The following is a 16,919-nucleotide window of genomic DNA, read 5'->3' on the forward strand; positions in this document are numbered from 1 at the left end:
GACAATGCGAGCGACAGAGAGGGGGCGAAGTGTCATTGCCATTGCAGTCACACATAGTCATAATGCCGTAGTTCGTGTTGTTGTTGTTGCGGTTGCCACTGGAGCGAAAGAGAGGGGTGCGGAGGGTGCAAGGGATTCGAGGGTTTCGAGGGGCTCGGGTTCAGATTTCGGGTTCAACTCCGGGGGTTGATGCTGCTGCATCTGCCTGACAATTGTTGCCACTTAAATGTGATTTTTTTTTCTCTGCGATAATCCCAAGTCCAGAGCTCCGAGAAACAGGAGCAAAAAATACAAAAAAAACTAGAAAGAGTGCCACGACCACAGAATACTCGACAAACGTTTTTCAAAAGGTATAGCGTACATTTAAACCACAAATTTGTGTAAGGAATAAATTCATTTTTAATTGGATTTTTATTTTTAAAGAATGACATATCCCGATACGAGATATGCATCTCAATAGCAATACTAATACTTTAATTTCTTACGTTAATTGGTACTATTTAAGCATTCTTTTTGCTTAAGCTATGACTTCCATTTCCGGTTTAAAAAATTCTGCTATATCCCCAATACCCTACACATACCGTACATAGAAGATAGCTCCCATAACCCTTACACATTTCCGCAGAAAATGCAATTTTGTTTGCGCTTTTCGCCTTGACAGTGACTTGCAGCGAAAATGGCAAACCCCAATGACGGAGCTAAAAACTCGGATTCGAAATTAAATTTGCCACGCGTCGAGTTCACATTTATGTTTGCTCAAGAGTTTATGTTTATCTATCGATGAACTCTGACCCCCCGGAGCGTGTCTTAAACGTTCTTAAAAGCGCAACTAATAAGCTGCGAAAATAGCAAGTCATGTGGAAATATGGGAAATATTGCAGGCACTCGATTGAAGGGTAAATGCACCCCGAATTCTGGGAAACACCTCAGACAACATTTATCAAAGTTTAATTGCAACGACAGCTGGCAACCCTGAAAGCGTTTAAGAGAGCCCTTTCTCTTTTGGGGTTTTCCGCACTTTTCCGCTCTCTGCGCAGTGCATTTTCCAATGGGCCAAGAATGGTGGGCCGAATTCTCTTTGGCTTTGATTGAACAACAACAGAAGTTTCATTCAAAAACCAACAGCCTCAAAGTGCTTGTAGTTAAATAATTTTTATTGTTGTTCTACGGCTTTTGGGGAAAAGTAAATTTTGCAAAATAATTTCCCAAGGAGAGGCCAACCACCGAAGGAGAGAGTGAGAGAGAACGCTTCAAGGCAACGAACACAAATCAGGGAAAATATAATTTATTATTTCTTGCCTTATCCTTGAGCCGCAGCCAAGGCGCATCGTTTTTTCTCCTTTTCTATGATGTGTTTGTCTTTGGCCCGGGTCCGTAGTCCGTGTTCTAGAGTCCGGGGAAAACCCCTCCCCTCCCCTTCATCCTCCCCCCCCTAGCCATTCATTCCCATTTCGCAAAGGACCCCACCTTATTCCCTTTTACCTTGTCCTGGGCAAAATTCTATGCTTAACGCCATTTTTGTGTGCGAGACACGATGACGACAAATTTTCAACGTGCAACCTGACACTGAGCTGAGATTTTCCAAATTCCTTGTCTTCACTTGTGCACCACCACCATCGCCATTTCCACCATCGCTGCCAACCCACCGCCCACCGCCCTCTTATCCTTCCTTCCCTTCGCTGCATGCATGCAAAACTGCCAGAGACTCCGTCTCCGGTCTTCCACCAAGCTCCTTCCTTTGCCACATTACCTCCTTGCCTCCTTGTCCCATGGCTTTCGCTCGCTCCGTCTCCAACTGTGACTCCGACATTTGAAAGGATTAGACCAGCTCGTGTGTCGTTGGGCGATGGCAAGTGGGGTAATGGTAGGTGGTTGTGGGTGGCTGGGAATACTAATACTACGAACGTAAAAAGTATTTGCACAACTCTCAAGTGGGTCAAATGATTAGGCGGCATGATGAAGTGCCTTGCCACTTGAGCCGCCTCTCTCGGGGGCCCCGCCCACTTTGCCATTGCGCCCATCCAAAAATAAACAGTTTAATGTTTTGAATGAGCAATTGAATTTGATTATGCCGGGGTGTGGGTGCACGGATGTCTCGTATTCCCTCGAAAGTGAAGACATGCCGCCACCCCAAAGGACCTCCCACCTTCGCAAATAACTTCGAATGCATTACGTAATGGGGTCTAGTCAGGGGAAAAGGGGGAGGGAGTGGGGGACTCGTGGGGGACTCGTGGGGGACTAAAGATTTGCCCACATAGATGGGAAATAGTAAGCGGCTTATGTGAAATAAGACAACACCTTACGTTGGCTTATGCTGCGAACTGAGATTGCCTCGAAACTCGACTAGTAGTGTAATTATGCTGGAGTATGTTATTGCCGGGGATTACATTCTGAACGCTTCATTATGCAGTGTAAGTCAATTTGACCACCTTGGGCGTTCATTAACGTGAAATCTCTAATATTGTAGGCGGATGAGGCACCCATATCGAGGTTAGCCAAAAACTTCTGCTCTTGGGATGATAACTTGGCCTATTTCAAATGTCCTACATAATTTATGGTAAGGAATTGTGACCTTAATCCTTGGTTAATAGCTTATAAAATAAGAAAATAAAAAAACGTGTTTAATCCCTTTCTACCAAACTTTATTTCGTTATTTTTTAAAAGACCAACACTCTTTTAAACTGCCATTTAATGTCCACCAATTAAATTTGCAGGCAATGAATTTGATTGCCTTAATCATAATCCCAAATCATTGCTGGTGAACCTGTGCAGGATAATATCCTTTGAAAAACACCCAGCGCAGTCCCAGCGTATTTCCACATTCATTACATGACGTGAACGACGGCGACTGAAACAAAACAGGAAATTGCTACTTAAATTCAAAGCCAATCTCTGTGTTGGCAAATGTTCCCAAAATAAGCCAAACAGAAAATAAAAGATAAAAGCCGAAGACAATGGCGGGCAAAATATGGCAGGGCCGCAAAATGGAAATGGAGTTGGGGGGGAAAGGCCCAAAGCTGGGAAAACCGCCCGAGTAGCGACGACATTTAACGTTTTAAATCTGATTATTCCACAACAACTGTCAATAATGCAAAGGACGAACAAGAGGAGCGGGCTGGGAAATGGGAATTGGGAAAACCCCGGCGAAAAGGACCTCACTTTCACCCACACTAAGCCAGGCCAAATGAGCCAGGCGATTTTCCCAGCCTTTTCTCTCCTGCAAAACCGCAAAACGAGGCGAGAAAATTGTCACCCGAAAAAGCGACGGCCATCGAATTGTGTAAATCAAAAAAATAATTGCGTCTGATAACAACATCAATAACAATAAGCGACGGTACCCCAGGCAAAAAAAAAAAAAAAAAAAAAAAAATAAAAAGGTGAAGCCACCACGAATTGCACACAATAACCATAAAGGATAAGGGATAAACGTTGAAAGGGGTTGAGCCTGAAGGGGGAGGCGGCGGAGGGGCGTGGCTGGGCCTTGTCAAAATACTAGACGGCAGAAGTCGGGGTTTTCCGCACTTCTTCTCGGTTCTCGGATTTTGGTTCTCCGTTCTTTTGGGTGGAAACATATTACCCCCTCGGCTAATTTATGGCTCACTCTCTTAAAGTTTTGTTCAAATTTCGGGCTCGTAAATCTTTTCAACACATACAAGCCGCACAGAGGCACACTCCATAATACACTCGACCCGGCGAGTTCACTGCGGAAGCCCACTTTCGCCCACAGAACCCTCGACTTCAACACTTGGCGGACCGCCGCACCGGCCTTTATTTACTTCATATTAATATTAAGTTCATTGTGTCAAGTTGGCAGCACCGCACCGATTCCTTATCATTTTTATTTTTTTTTTTTTATTTTTTTTTTTTTTTGCTTCCTTTTTAATTTTAGTCGCGCGCAAGGACAATGGTGGCAGAGCGATGAGAACGACACTTCTCCGGGCTTTTGGCCCTCGACTTGGCGGGGCTTATCTCCTCCCGACTGCCTGGCATTTACATTCAACGCTTGACAGCTTCTTCGGGGTTTCCTCATCCTCATCCTCATCCTTATCCCCATCCACATCCCCATCCTTATCCCCATCCTCATCCCCGTCCTTCTCATCCAGAAGCTCGGGTGTGAGCAGATTTTCCTTTGTGATTCGATATTTGTAAGACTTTCGCAGCGGCCGCTTTAAAGCGTCTTAAAGTTACAACGCATAATTATCGGCAAATTTTTGCCTCCACCCTCCCAATTTACATATTTTGCGGTGTACATTCGATAGCTTTATGTCGCCGGAAAAGTGCAATGTAGGGCTTTTGGGTAAGTTATCAAAGGCCCAGTGTGGGTATTAACTTTTTACGACTTTTATGTTTTAACAATAATTACATACACACGTGTTCGCTGTTCCTTTATTGTTTCTTCACTTTGTTTTGAAGGGTTTTAAACATTTTGTGGGACTTAAAAAATAATACATATTTATCCCTATATTACTATAATATAATTACATCAATATAAGTAAAGAGTTTGTTACTGAAATGTCAATTTGACATTATTCTTTGAAACCAAATATCATATCAATTTTTTCTAAATAAGTCTGCACTTAATTCAAGCTCTATTGTGAACCCTTTTAACCCCATATCACGCAACTAATGGCCAAATTACAAAGGGATTCATTACCCAAAGGAACAAGTGCCGCAGCGATTCGAAAACCCTCAAGTTAATTGCAAGGAAGGAAAGGAGTTGACCAACCCTTGGCATTTCATTTTTGCACCACCGAGAGCACTTCTCTCGAGTCTGTCATCAGGAACTCGCCCAGTTCATCAACACTTTGGTTCGACGGTTTGTACCTGCTATCGCGCCAGATGTGCCCAAACAGACCCAAGCACACCCAGCGTCATCAAACAAATAGCTATATATCATAGCTGGCTGATAATGCGCCCTGATTAAAGGCTCTCTCGCCCCCGCGATGATAGAGGCTTAGTGTTCGGGATTTCTGGGGGCGGTGGTTGATCTGCTGACTTTCGCTTCCCATTGTGAAAGTCGGGGATTCCGGCGTATTTGCATGCCGCGTGTATCGTGCGCGTCATCATCATCATCATAATCATCGAGCGCCGCAGTCGCCATCAAAGTAATTGCAGCCACACTCCGCGACAATCCCAATTGCTCCATTGGAGCGTGCTTTGAAATTATTTCACAATTTTTAATAGCTTCAGCTGGCGCCGTGACTGGGCTAATTCAAGATGTGCTCCTTGGAAATTTTCGGGGGTTCTGGGTAGCGTAGACAATCGCACATTTGGGAGCCCTTCATTCCGATGGGGTCCTTGCCACTTGTGGTTAACCTATGAATGCCTCTCCGCTGAGGGGATTGCGCTGCTTGAGTCGTGCGACTGCTAATGAGGTAGGTAGTTTATTACAAGGACTCTCTTAAGGCAAGACAATTACATAAAGAAGTTTATAAATGCCGGAAATATGTAGCTTTAAGAACTCAACAAACTTAGGTGTAAAATAATAATGTAATTAGGCTTGTTACCGTTAAGAAAGTTTATAAATAAATCCCAATACAAGCATTACTTAAAGTAAAAACGTAACTGACTTATGCAAAACATTCTCAGCTAATGAAATCAAAGAAAGGCATTTTCCAAATTGACATTGGCCGCGATATCAGTCAAGGGACTTTTACGCCAATGCCTTTGGACCATCGGTATTGGCTATTCAGTATAAGTTCAGCCAAAAAACGAGGGAGAACCCCCATTTCCATCCGACCACATCGAGCAGCAATTTGGAAACTTCAGATTCACTCGGCGGCTTTTATGGCATTTTATGGCCCCCAAAAATCCACCGCCTCTTTCGGCGGCTTGCCAACAGTTTTGGGCCATGGCCATTGCACAATTGGTAGAGAGATGTTCAGACATTTTTCCTGGCCCTTTGTTCTCGACGCTGCTCTTTAACTTGTTGTTTTTTGGCATGACAGAAAATTGAGTTAATTATCGTGTCGCATAGTTAGAAAAGTTAAGGCCAATGGACGAAGCAGTAACAGTACCCAAGTTGGCCATTGCGTGTGGGCGGAAAACCTTAATTTCACGCTCTTATGCGGAAAACGCATTTCAATTTTCCTAATTCCAGTTAATAACTCAACAAATAAGCCAGAAGGCAAAGAACTTCTAAATGCAAATATTGATAGATACTTTGTTGAGTGTGCCAAGCAACTCAGGCGAACTTCCTCTAAATGATTATTATGGCCGGGATGATGATGAGAAAATGCACGAACTTGGGTGCCCGGAATGAAGAACGAGGAATGAGGGGGGTAATAAGGGGGTGGAGGGGGGAAATAAGTAGCACGTCTAAATATGAAAAGCACTTGGCGGGTCCAAAGGGGGTAAAAATGATTCAAGTCGCCTTCACTTTGCTGCCAAGCCAAAGACAAACATTCCAAAGGCATCCAGACGGCGGGAAAGAGATGCGGCGACGAAAGCGAGACGGGGCGAGTGTGTGGGGCAGAAAGAGACGGGCAATATCGGCGGGGGCGGCAAGGGTTAGTAAGTAACTGGGCTGACTGCCCGGGGGCATAATGACAATTACAGTTACCGCGTGCCACGCAGCCAAAGCGAACTTTTTACTTTGGGTTTAAGCAAATAAATTCGTCCGAAAACGGTTTCCATTCCTCCCACGCTCTGTTTCACTCTATCTCTGGCTTTCTCTGTATGTGTAAGACTTGCGTTACACTGACAAAAATATAACATAAATGCCAGAAAATAAAAAAATTAAAAAATTAATTATAAAGATGTTGGTTTGAAGGGTAATAAAACCAGTTTAGATAGGAATATGGTTTTGGGATTACTTACAAGTTCATAACATATATATTTTATTCACAGTGCAATGTATTTAAAAGGGATATATGATTATAAGATTACTAAATATTTTTATGATTTTTATACACCGAAAAATGTCATTAAAAATGGAAACCGATCCCAGCTTTTTGTATTTTATAGTTGTTCTCTAATTTGTAAACATTTTTAAGTGCGAATATTGAACAGATCTCCGAATGAAGCCCCAAAACACTTTCTTTCGGTGCAGTTTGGCAGCCATGCTCAATGAGACACAAACAAACAAGCGGCAACAGCAGCAGCAACACCATAGAGACTAGAGACCGATGCTGCTCAACCCCTCGAGGGTCGGCTGCCAGAGCCAAGCAATTCAAAAGGGTGAAAAAGCTAAACATGACCCCCAGCGATCCACAGAAACGGGGATACTATATATGTATGTATAGTTCGCAAAGGCGATGGAGCTGCAAGGGAATCTCCTTTCATGTCTCCTGTGGCGGCCATCGACCACGAAAATAAAGCGTGGCAAATACAAATAGAAATAAGTCAAAATGTATCCAAGGGAAACACATTCGCAAACGGAAACGGAAGCGAAAGCGGGGAAATGCGTCGGACGAGAAATTCACTATACGAATATGTGTTCCATCTGCTGATGTTTGCCTAATGAATTGAATCTTCTATTTATTTACTTCATTTTTATTTCAACATTATTATTTTTTACCACAAAAGGAAATACGCACAGACAGACAGCGAAAAAACAAACAAATGAAACAATTAAAATTAAATGCACCCTTGGGAGCTGAAGGAAAAAAAAACCTTATCAAGGAAGAGGAAAGTTTACAACAACTGTTTCAACTGTTTAATGCCCTTCAAAAGTTGTTTAAAAAAATGTATAAAGAAAGCTTTACATTTTCAATCGGTTTTTAAACTAATTTAAAAACTTATAACTCCCCACTGAAAACGATAGATAACATTAATTAAAAATTAAGCTACCCCTTTTCTTTGAAATGTATCATAAATTATTTTGCAATAAATAAACTTATCTTTTTTTGGCCGCGGTCGCTGTATTTTAATGGTCTCAAGAAATTGAAATATTCTGGTTTTTATGGTTTTGGGACACAATAAAAAGGCATTTTGCAGCAATTTGTTTACCTTTCCCTGCCTTTGATCCGATTCGAATTCTATTCTAGAACATTTACGCTTCCGAATCGGACAATCCATCATGGGTAAAAAAAAAAACACAAAAGAACTGTTGTAACCGCAAAACCAAATCATCATCAGTTTTATCAAACAACCCATTCTTTACGAACTAAAATACCATTTCATAACCCCAAACAAAAAGTGCTGGAATTATAAAAACCAAAAGTGGGGGAAAAAAACGAGACAAGATTGGACAATTGCATTCGCTTTCGATGGAGATCCTGTGGTCGCACGCATAAATCTGTTGCTGTTTTTGATTTCACTCGCCGTGGATAATGAAATTAATCGTCTGTAATGGTTTATTGTGTGCGGCGATGGCGGAATTTGTTTCTGTTTTTGGGGGCCAGGCCCAAAACGGTCCCGGGCCGAGCCAACCAACCAAAAATGACCGAAGGCCAGATACAAATTCTGTTTGATTTCGGTTTTTTTTTGTCTTCGGCCCAAAATATATTGAATTGCCATTGAATGTCGCGTTGCCATAAATAAGTCGGTCTAATGGGGCGCGGCTCATGCAATTTTTGTGATTTAGTGGGGGATTTGCGGTCCGAAACGGCAGTGGCATCTATGTTGGGACCCTCGTCGCCGAGTCGTACATCAATGGATTACTTTAAAATGTCGAATCGACTGTCACGCTTCTAAACTAATAACATCAGAATAATCAACATAAATCTATAAAAGAAAATCCTATTAATCCGCCCCTAGAGACATGAACATTTTTGATGTTTCCCCGTCGTTGCGGTTGAAAGGAAAATGGCAAGCAGCAGCCTCACAGGACGCAGGACGCAGGACACACGCCACACGTCGAGCTCCTTTGTCTACTGTCTGCGGCTTATAAGCTTCATTCGCTGCCACACACTTCAAATTCAAATTACTACACATTATATAATATCCTGCAGGCTCTCACCACACCGCACGTAGCGTCTGATGAAACAGGAGGACTTGCAGGAGCCGGGTGGCAGGATATGTTGGCACAATACGACATAACAACGTTGCCGAAGGGCAAAAAATGACAGAATCGTTAGGAGAGGACGAGAAGGACGAGTAGTTACCGCCTGGACTTTAGTTCTTCACTTCGACCTCTCTTTTCCTGTATCGACATCTATATCTTATCTAGATAGTTGATTAAGAAGACATTATTTAAGTTTAAATACACAACGGAACGAAGGTTTGTAAGATACAGTGGGAGCTAAAAGTCAATATCCTTATTCAGATCATGAATTTTTTATTTGTTTTCTTTTGAAGAAACTTTATTGGGTTCATGAATAAATGAAATTGCACACTGACAAAAGCAATATTTTGATTTATAATTAATGTATTCCTTTTTTATTTTTAATAAATCTTAATGAATAATTCTAAGTATGTTTTCAAGTCTCCTGTAAGACTTATTCCGGAAATAAACATTAAGCCTGGCCATTGTTTTATCGCACCATGTCTTTGTGCTCACAAAAGTTGTAAGAAAGTACTTTCTTTTTGTACAGTTTTTGCAATAAGAACACCACGTAGCATAACTTGCACACACAACTGTACTTTCACACACAATTTCAAGTTATAATCAGTGCTCATTATTATACCAGACACGTTTTCAGATTTCGCGTGATTATGCGCCGCGGCTCGGCAACATCCACGGAGTTTTTGGGCAAACACGCAGGCGGCCAAGGAGCGAAGTCAAGGAATTAAACTTGAAAATAGCTTAAGAGATACATTCTGTGTATCCAGCAGATAGACGAGCATGTTGCCTAGGTCCTGGCCGAGCTGGATTTTCTTCGAGGGGTCTTTGGGCCGAAATGCTTATTGTTGTCATTTGCTCAGCGGGCCAAGTGGGCGGTGGGTGGCGCAAAAGTTGGCGAAAAATATGCAAATTATAATGAAAAACTTGACACTTTACATGCACAGCAATAACAACAAGAACAAGTGGGTGGTGGGTGGTTGGGTGGTTTGGCATTTTCCGGAAAAGTCCTCGGCCTCCAAGCCGATTCAAATCTGTGGTGGGCGATTAAGCGGGCCAAATGAAGCGCTCGCACTGCCTGCGCATTTTAATTAAGCAAGCAGCCAAATAGTCGTAGTAGCGAATCCTTGTTTTTCCCCGTCGCCGGTTGTTCGTTTGTTGTTGGCTTTCGTTGTCGTTGTCGTTGTCGCCTCCGTGCGAAAAATGGCACAAAAGCCACCCAAACCACCCAATTTCCAGCAACACCGTCTACTCATCAGAACTCGAGATCCCGAATTCCCATAGCATTTGCATAAAGTTTTGCTGCAGCTGCAGCTTTGTTTCGCCGGGTTTTTGATTTCACCCACAAAAGTCAACGAATGTCTTCAGAAGTTATCAGAACTTGAGGTGTCGGGCAAATTATCTGGCTTTAAATAAAGCAACTTGGATACGGTTTGACACAGCAGCTTGATTTTAACTATGAATATGCAGATGGCGGGAAGTTCGTTTTTGGGAAATGTTGCAGAATTTATTTGCATACATTTTGTGTGTTAAATATGAATATCAATTTTTGCCGATACAGAAGTTAAAGAGTTTTGAAACCGTTAGCAAAAGGAGCCAAAAAGTATGCTGTGGAAAGTTGTACATTTATATTTCTGATATTTGTAGATATAACTAACATTTTATGTGTGCCTCATAAATGTATAATTATTAAAAACAAACCTTAAAAATATCCAATATCCTGTTGCGTAAGCCAATTTCAAACCAAAAGAATTTCATAATGTTTGTCAACTGCAATTCTCAAGAGCGCTGTAACCCCATTTTAGCCCCACTAACAATCAACAGTAACAGCTCTTTTAACTTCAAACCTCCAAAACCCGAAAAACTTTCTACGATTTCTTTCGCACACACTGAAAACGCACGCACACACACACACACACACAGAGTCATAGAAATTATAGCGGAAAATTACCTTAACGAAAGGGCTTCCGCAGCAGCAGGACTTTTGGAGAACGAGTGTTACCTTTGCGACCCAACTGTACCCGCTTGTAAGCCACTTGTAGTGGCAATGCCAGTCTGGCCCGAAAACAAAAGCAATTAGATGTCGCCAACTGGCTGACTGGGATTGTGGATGAGGACGAGGCCGAAAGGACGAGGATGTGGATGTGCCGCAGGAAGTTGAAACGAGTGGGTTAAGTGCCAGTGGGTGGCTTAAATGTAATTGCAAGTGTATGTGTATGTATGTATTATATGTGGGAGTGCGTGTGCCTGCAGAGACCCGGAGTAAAAGTAAAAAGTTTGCCAACGCGATTTTCTTGGTGAAACTATAAATTTACAAGCCACAATCAGGGGACTTCTGCGTTATGTGCGTGGGCTTGGGTGAGTGTATTAAAAAGCGTTCGGGTGAACCATCTACGTGTTACCTGTCCTTTCTCTCTGAGCTTTTCTATTATTTTTTTTTTTTTTTGTAGCCCAGGACCTGACAATTTTCAGCACTTGAGCGTTTATTTCGCCAGCTCTGCTACTCGGCTGGGTTGTTGTTGATTTTTATTGCCATCGTTGCCGTTGTTTAACGTTGTTAGTTTTAAAAACTTTACCGCCGCCCGGAGGTCCATTGTGGATGGCTGATTGCCGAGGGTTGGCATTCTAGTTGTTGTTGTTGTTGTTGGGGCATTTATCTCCGCCGTTTTGTCCCCACAAATCCTGAATGGATTTTAAGTGGAATAAGTTTAATGATCGAAATTATTCAACGTGTGCTTTGTGTTTTGGCTTTTGTGCCTGGCTTATGGCTGGCTTAAAGTGGGACACTCGCATGTTTATGACAGCCCCGAGTTTTTGGGGGCGTGGTTAAGCAAACATATTTGCCTTAGTGCTTTTAAGTGTAGCAGAAGTTTGCTTACCTCTAAATTCAATGATAAGAAAGGATAACAACTGGTGATTTGTTTTTGGAAAGGACTTTTGAAGTGCACAATTGTGGAAATTTAAAATGATTTTGATTTAAATTGAAATAGACTTTGATTGAATGGCAAATTCAATATTTTAAGATAAAACCAATATTTATATAAAGTACAAAGTCACCTGAAATAAAATACAAACACAAAAAATTTAAAAATATCGATTTTTCTCAGAGAACGCTTTGCTTGTCAATAAAATTCAAAAAATTATTTAATTTAATTTTTGGAAAAAATGATTCGCTACTTAAGAATTCCGCTTAAGCCCCAGCCCTTCTTATCCCTTTGGAATTTAAGGACCTCTAAGGACTATTCGGAGGATTGCAAGAATGATAATGCTCTCAAGCGATTGGGAACCAGTCCCAGGAATGTTCGTGATCACCCAGAGGGATTTACTCCCGAAACTTTAAATACGACGGCCTTCACTTCCCCGGACTTTATACCACCTTCCACCTATCGAATTGTGAGCGATGAGGAGGAACTAGGACCCAAGGCAAGCAAAAAGGAAACCTACAAGAATCCGGAGTACTACAGCTATTATCGCTACTCGTACTATGACCTAAAAACAATCGTGGATACCATTAAAAAGAAACAATCTTCCCAAAACTAAAAATAAACGGAATCTAATTGGAAATACTTTTTAAAAGATTTTTCTTACAGTATGCAAAAAAAAACTTAAAATTCTATTTCAATTTATTCCCCTTTTTTAATTCGCTCTTGGTTTTATAACATTTTATTATCAGTAATAAATGTAGTTAAATGATGGCTGGAAAAATTAAAGTAAGGTTTTACAATTTCAAAGGACTGTGCTCTTATTCTCATTTAAGGCACTGTAATTTCTCGCAGTGTAATAGCTCCTCGGCTTGCTGGCACTCCGCCTTATGACACTAATCGTATTAGTTGGCTGGTCGTTAGTTAGGCGGCGCTATCTGCCCCAAATGCGATTTCCGCACAATGAGCTCCTCGCCGTGTTTGTCGTGCAGTTCGGCTCGTTTCCGGATTACGTGCGGCATTTTTCGTACAGGTGACATAATGATCCGGACTCGCCAGCACCTCGCCGTCGTCGTAATTAGAGGGGAGCGCGGGGCGACGACTTATGTGCGTCGGACAAAAGATGCGATTCTGCGTCGCCAGCACGGGGCACTTTGTAATTTAGCAAATCGGTTTAGCAAGTCATCGGGAAGCACAAAGACGTAGAGTGTCGTGGGGAAATGGAGCTTTCGCGACAACATGCCTTATTAAATTTACAGACATTAGCCTCTTACTTACACTTGTAGGTGATGTTGATTGGTTACTGCGACCAGGTGTCTGTAAAATGTGAGCTCCTTGATCGAGTTCCAAAACTAGCAAAAGAAAAATGTAAGATTTTAAAAATATTCATTATTAAGTATTAAAATTATTTTCTTTAAAATTCTATAGAAAAATATTGGGCTTTTTCAACACTTTTCTTCATGAAGTTTGATGTATCAATACTGACCAGATAGGAATTTCTTCGAGTGGGGCTTTTAATTGAATCCCATTGTCGGCTGGGTGGGGCGTGTTTGTATGGGGCATTCGAGCGAACTATTCCCATTCACACATCCTCCTTGGCAATTTATCAATTTTAATCGCATGCAAATTTTATGCAGGCCCGCCATAAGACCCAAGTGACATTTGCTTTCGTTAAAGCTGGGCACACAATTTCCCAAGAAATGAAAGGAATGAGGATGTGTGTGTGTGTGTGTAAGTGTGTGTGAGTGTGTTTGGCTGTTCAGTTTTGTTAACAACTTTGGGCCATTCGGAAGGCTTCTCTAACGGCTTTTGCTAATCACATGGCACTCTTTATGATTGCGACCTTCCCCTCTGACTTAACCATCTTGCGCAACATTTGCATTTTGGCAACATAATTTTTGCTGTATTGTTGTGCCTAAGCCTGAAACATGACCAAATCAAAACATTTGCATAATTAATGAGTAGAGGGTGTTTGTTGAGCCGGAAGGAAGTGAATAGTTGAAAGAAATTGGCAGAACGTTAAAGCTAAAATATCCAAAGCATAATAACAGACATAATAAGAAAGAACGCTTATAATTAGTTGAGTAAATTATTCAGATAAAATATTAAAGAAGGCTATAAAAATGAAGTAGATTATTTATTCCACTTTCGCGTCTTAAGAATTGATTTCCCTTACATATCAAATTATTAAGATAGCTCCTAAATCCTTTTAATACCTTCTGCATAAGGAAATGCAATGATAGAATTTTTTTCTATCCTAGACTTATTCTAGTCCCATCACGAAAATGTTATTTTTATAATTAAATCGCAACTTCCCAACCATAATCATTCAGAAAGTTTGCTCGGCAAATAGTTGCCAATCTGACGTGACATTTTTTCCGCATGTCTGCAAAATGCTTGGCCTGAAAAGGTATGACTAACGCTAATTTCCGTCTTGTGATTGATACTAGCCTCCGGGACCAATGACGCACCTCATCCATCATGGAAGACAATGGCAACTGGGCGGGAAATAGGTGAAAGGAAACGCTGGGAAATGCGCTTATCATGTAACGGTTAACGGTGAACTGACTGGAAAAGTTCAAAGGTTTCGCCTTTGATTTGATGGATGCGATGGCGCAAGTGCCCAAAGTGCAAGTTAAAGCCAACGGATTGGATTTTAAATATGAGTTTCCCAGTTGAACTTCCCAATTTACACTGGCCAGAAAAGTTTGGGGGGCACGTATTGCGATGGCAGCTGGTTTGCTTAGCCGGAAAAGTTGGCCAAACAAACAGGAGCAACACGTAAAAACAAAATTGCAAATAAATTTTAATTGTTTTGAGCAATTAAAAATTAAATTTAAAAAATAGTGCAAGGAGCGAGCCGAAAGCGAACGACGACTATATGCCGCACACAAAATTCCGTGCTTATTCAATTTGCGAAAATGTTTGGCAACTACGTGAGTGTGCGAGTACTTGTGCGACTCAGTGTCGAATGGATGCTGCTGCCGTCGCTCCTGCTAAACAAATTAAATTAGACAACTTTTATTCATTCGTTTGACATTTTTATTTGTTTTCAAACTCATTTTCCGAGAGCAAAGGCTGTGGGCTGGACTTTTGCACGATGGGGCAGGACAGTTGAACAATTAACAACAAATACAATTTGCCGAGTTTAGTTAAAAATTTTACCAACTGCTCCCATTTAATTGTTCCATTTTCCCCTGCGACCCGGACTCGATTGTTTGAATTTAATTAAATGCCATTTGCATAAATTCGTCATCCCGCCTCGTTTCGGTTATCAAAGGAATACTGAATTATATACAAGTTATGACACTTTCTTTGTTTATCGAGGGAAAAACAAAAGCGAGAGAGAGAGATGTTGGGAAAAGCGAGATAAGAACGCTTATCGCTTGCTGATTGCAATCAAAGCACTCGGAAGTGCTCGAAAAATGATAGTGTAAAGTAAAAGGAAAACAAAAGATATTGAAATTTAGGTTGACTTGAGACTTAAATCATTCACAACAACGTTTAATTGAAAAGGAAATAAAGAAAAACTTTAATTGCTTAAGAAATAAAGTTTTCAATTTGTTTTAATTTCTATATTGGATAATGGGATTTTAGTATAATTTTCTAGTAATTATTTAATTTGTGTTACTTCCTTTTCACCGACCTACTTAAAGACACTTAAAACCATTAAATTGCATTTAAGTGTTTCAAGTTATTAAAGGTTCTCTTCAAAGTGAATGACAAATGGCTGTAAACTTCCTGATAAGACACAATCTCTGTCCATCGATCGATCGTTTTGATTGCCATCGCCGCATTATCAGTTTGTCTTCCCCAGTGGCAAGATCGCACATTTTCCTAAAAATAAAGGAGAATATTCTCAGAAATATTACAATCTTATCGGCAATGCCACTGAAGTTTTACCGATACTGGCTGCCGTTGCTCCTGTTCGCTTGTCATTTGTTGGCTGAAAGTATGTATTTTGTATAAACTTTATGTAATATATAGTTTGCATACCCTGATTTGTATTATTTGTGTTTACAGTTCCGCAGTGTTTTCATTTTACGTGGGTTGGAGCCTACGAAAATCATTCAAACATTCAGAAGGAAACCTGCGATTCCAGAGTGGGCGACTTTAATGACATACCATGCGAAGAACCTTTGGTTGTGACACGTAAGTTTTAATATAAAAAAAAATCATTTGTGGTAAACATTGTAAAGTATCGGAAACACCACTTATTTCAACAACAAAAATGCATCAACTGTTCTGTACTTGACATTATTTTAAAGTTTATTAAAAAAAATAATAAAATATTACCCCTTAATATTTTCTAATTATTTTTGGTCCTTTAATATAATTTCTAGCTGATGATACAGTGCCCGATGTGAAGGCTCTTTGGCAGAACTCCACAGAGGACCGCGAGAACTTTCTGTGCCAAATGTCGCCCGGTCGGTCATGCGTGAAATACTCGTACATATTCAAAGGCGGAAGTAAGTCTGCTTCCCCTAATAAACTAAATAGCCAACTAAATAATAAACCCAATCCTTCAGTACAGAACATCACGTACATGTGCGCCAAAGTGAACAGCAGCAATGGGTGCTATCGACAGACCCATTCCACGGGAATGGTTGTGGAGGCCTGTGTCTGCACCTCCCGCGTGGGTTTGATACCCTGTAATGGCTGCTCAAATATCCAACTCAATGGTGTAATGGGCTGGGCTCTTTGTTTGCTCGGCCTTTATCGATGGCTAAATAAATATCGAATAGTTTGAACTGCAAATACTGTTGCCTTTATGTAATGTGACATTTCCGCGCTTTTGATTTTGACAAGTTTTTCGCGAAATTTATGTGCACTCTTTTTAGGCCATACATATTCGGTTTTTTTGTTTTTTTTTTTATTGCATTTTTTAACACCGCACGTTGTGGCCAAATAAACTGCCATAATTTATTTGCTAGGCCATTAATCAATTGCAAGTTGATGATGACAATGACGTTAGCTGTCCGCTGGGCAATTTGCATTTCAGTATAGGAATTTTGTTAAATAAATAAACGAAATTCTGTGCATAAATCAAGGGC

At 40.9% G+C, this 16,919-nt stretch overlaps 2 protein-coding genes across 2 annotated transcripts; both read left to right on the forward strand.

Moving 5' to 3' along the window:
* The first annotated feature begins 12,029 nt into the window (after positions 1–12,029).
* LOC108094795 lies at positions 12,030–13,249 on the forward strand. The gene has a single exon (XM_017195567.2). The coding sequence runs from the start codon at positions 12,110–12,112 to the stop codon at positions 12,482–12,484; it is 375 nt and encodes a 124-aa protein (XP_017051056.1). The 5' UTR covers positions 12,030–12,109; the 3' UTR covers positions 12,485–13,249.
* Positions 13,250–15,690: 2,441 nt separating this feature from the next.
* LOC108094804 lies at positions 15,691–16,623 on the forward strand. Its single transcript, XM_017195575.1, has 4 exons — positions 15,691–15,817; positions 15,889–16,017; positions 16,209–16,334; positions 16,395–16,623. Exons 1-4 carry the CDS (start codon positions 15,751–15,753, stop codon positions 16,613–16,615), a joined length of 543 nt encoding a protein of 180 aa, XP_017051064.1. The 5' UTR covers positions 15,691–15,750; the 3' UTR covers positions 16,616–16,623.
* The last annotated feature ends 296 nt before the right edge of the window (positions 16,624–16,919 follow it).

This window comes from Drosophila ficusphila, unplaced genomic scaffold (genome assembly GCF_018152265.1).
Source record: "Drosophila ficusphila isolate 14025-0441.05 unplaced genomic scaffold, ASM1815226v1 contig_414, whole genome shotgun sequence".
Classification (NCBI taxonomy): domain Eukaryota; kingdom Metazoa; phylum Arthropoda; class Insecta; order Diptera; family Drosophilidae; genus Drosophila; species Drosophila ficusphila.

What these genes read in the sequence shown, in the direction of transcription:
- LOC108094795 (XM_017195567.2), top strand. Translation starts at nt 12,110, where the DNA reads ATGATTCGCTACTTAAGAATTCCGCTTAAGCCCCAGCCCTTCTTATCC.
- LOC108094804 (XM_017195575.1), top strand. Translation starts at nt 15,751, where the DNA reads ATGCCACTGAAGTTTTACCGATACTGGCTGCCGTTGCTCCTGTTCGCT. An exon ending in AGAACCTTTGGTTGTGACAC is followed by an intron (nt 16,018 to 16,208) that starts GTAAGTTTTAAT and finishes TATAATTTCTAG; the next exon opens with CTGATGATACAGTGCCCGAT. An exon ending in GTACATATTCAAAGGCGGAA is followed by an intron (nt 16,335 to 16,394) that starts GTAAGTCTGCTT and finishes CCAATCCTTCAG; the next exon opens with TACAGAACATCACGTACATG.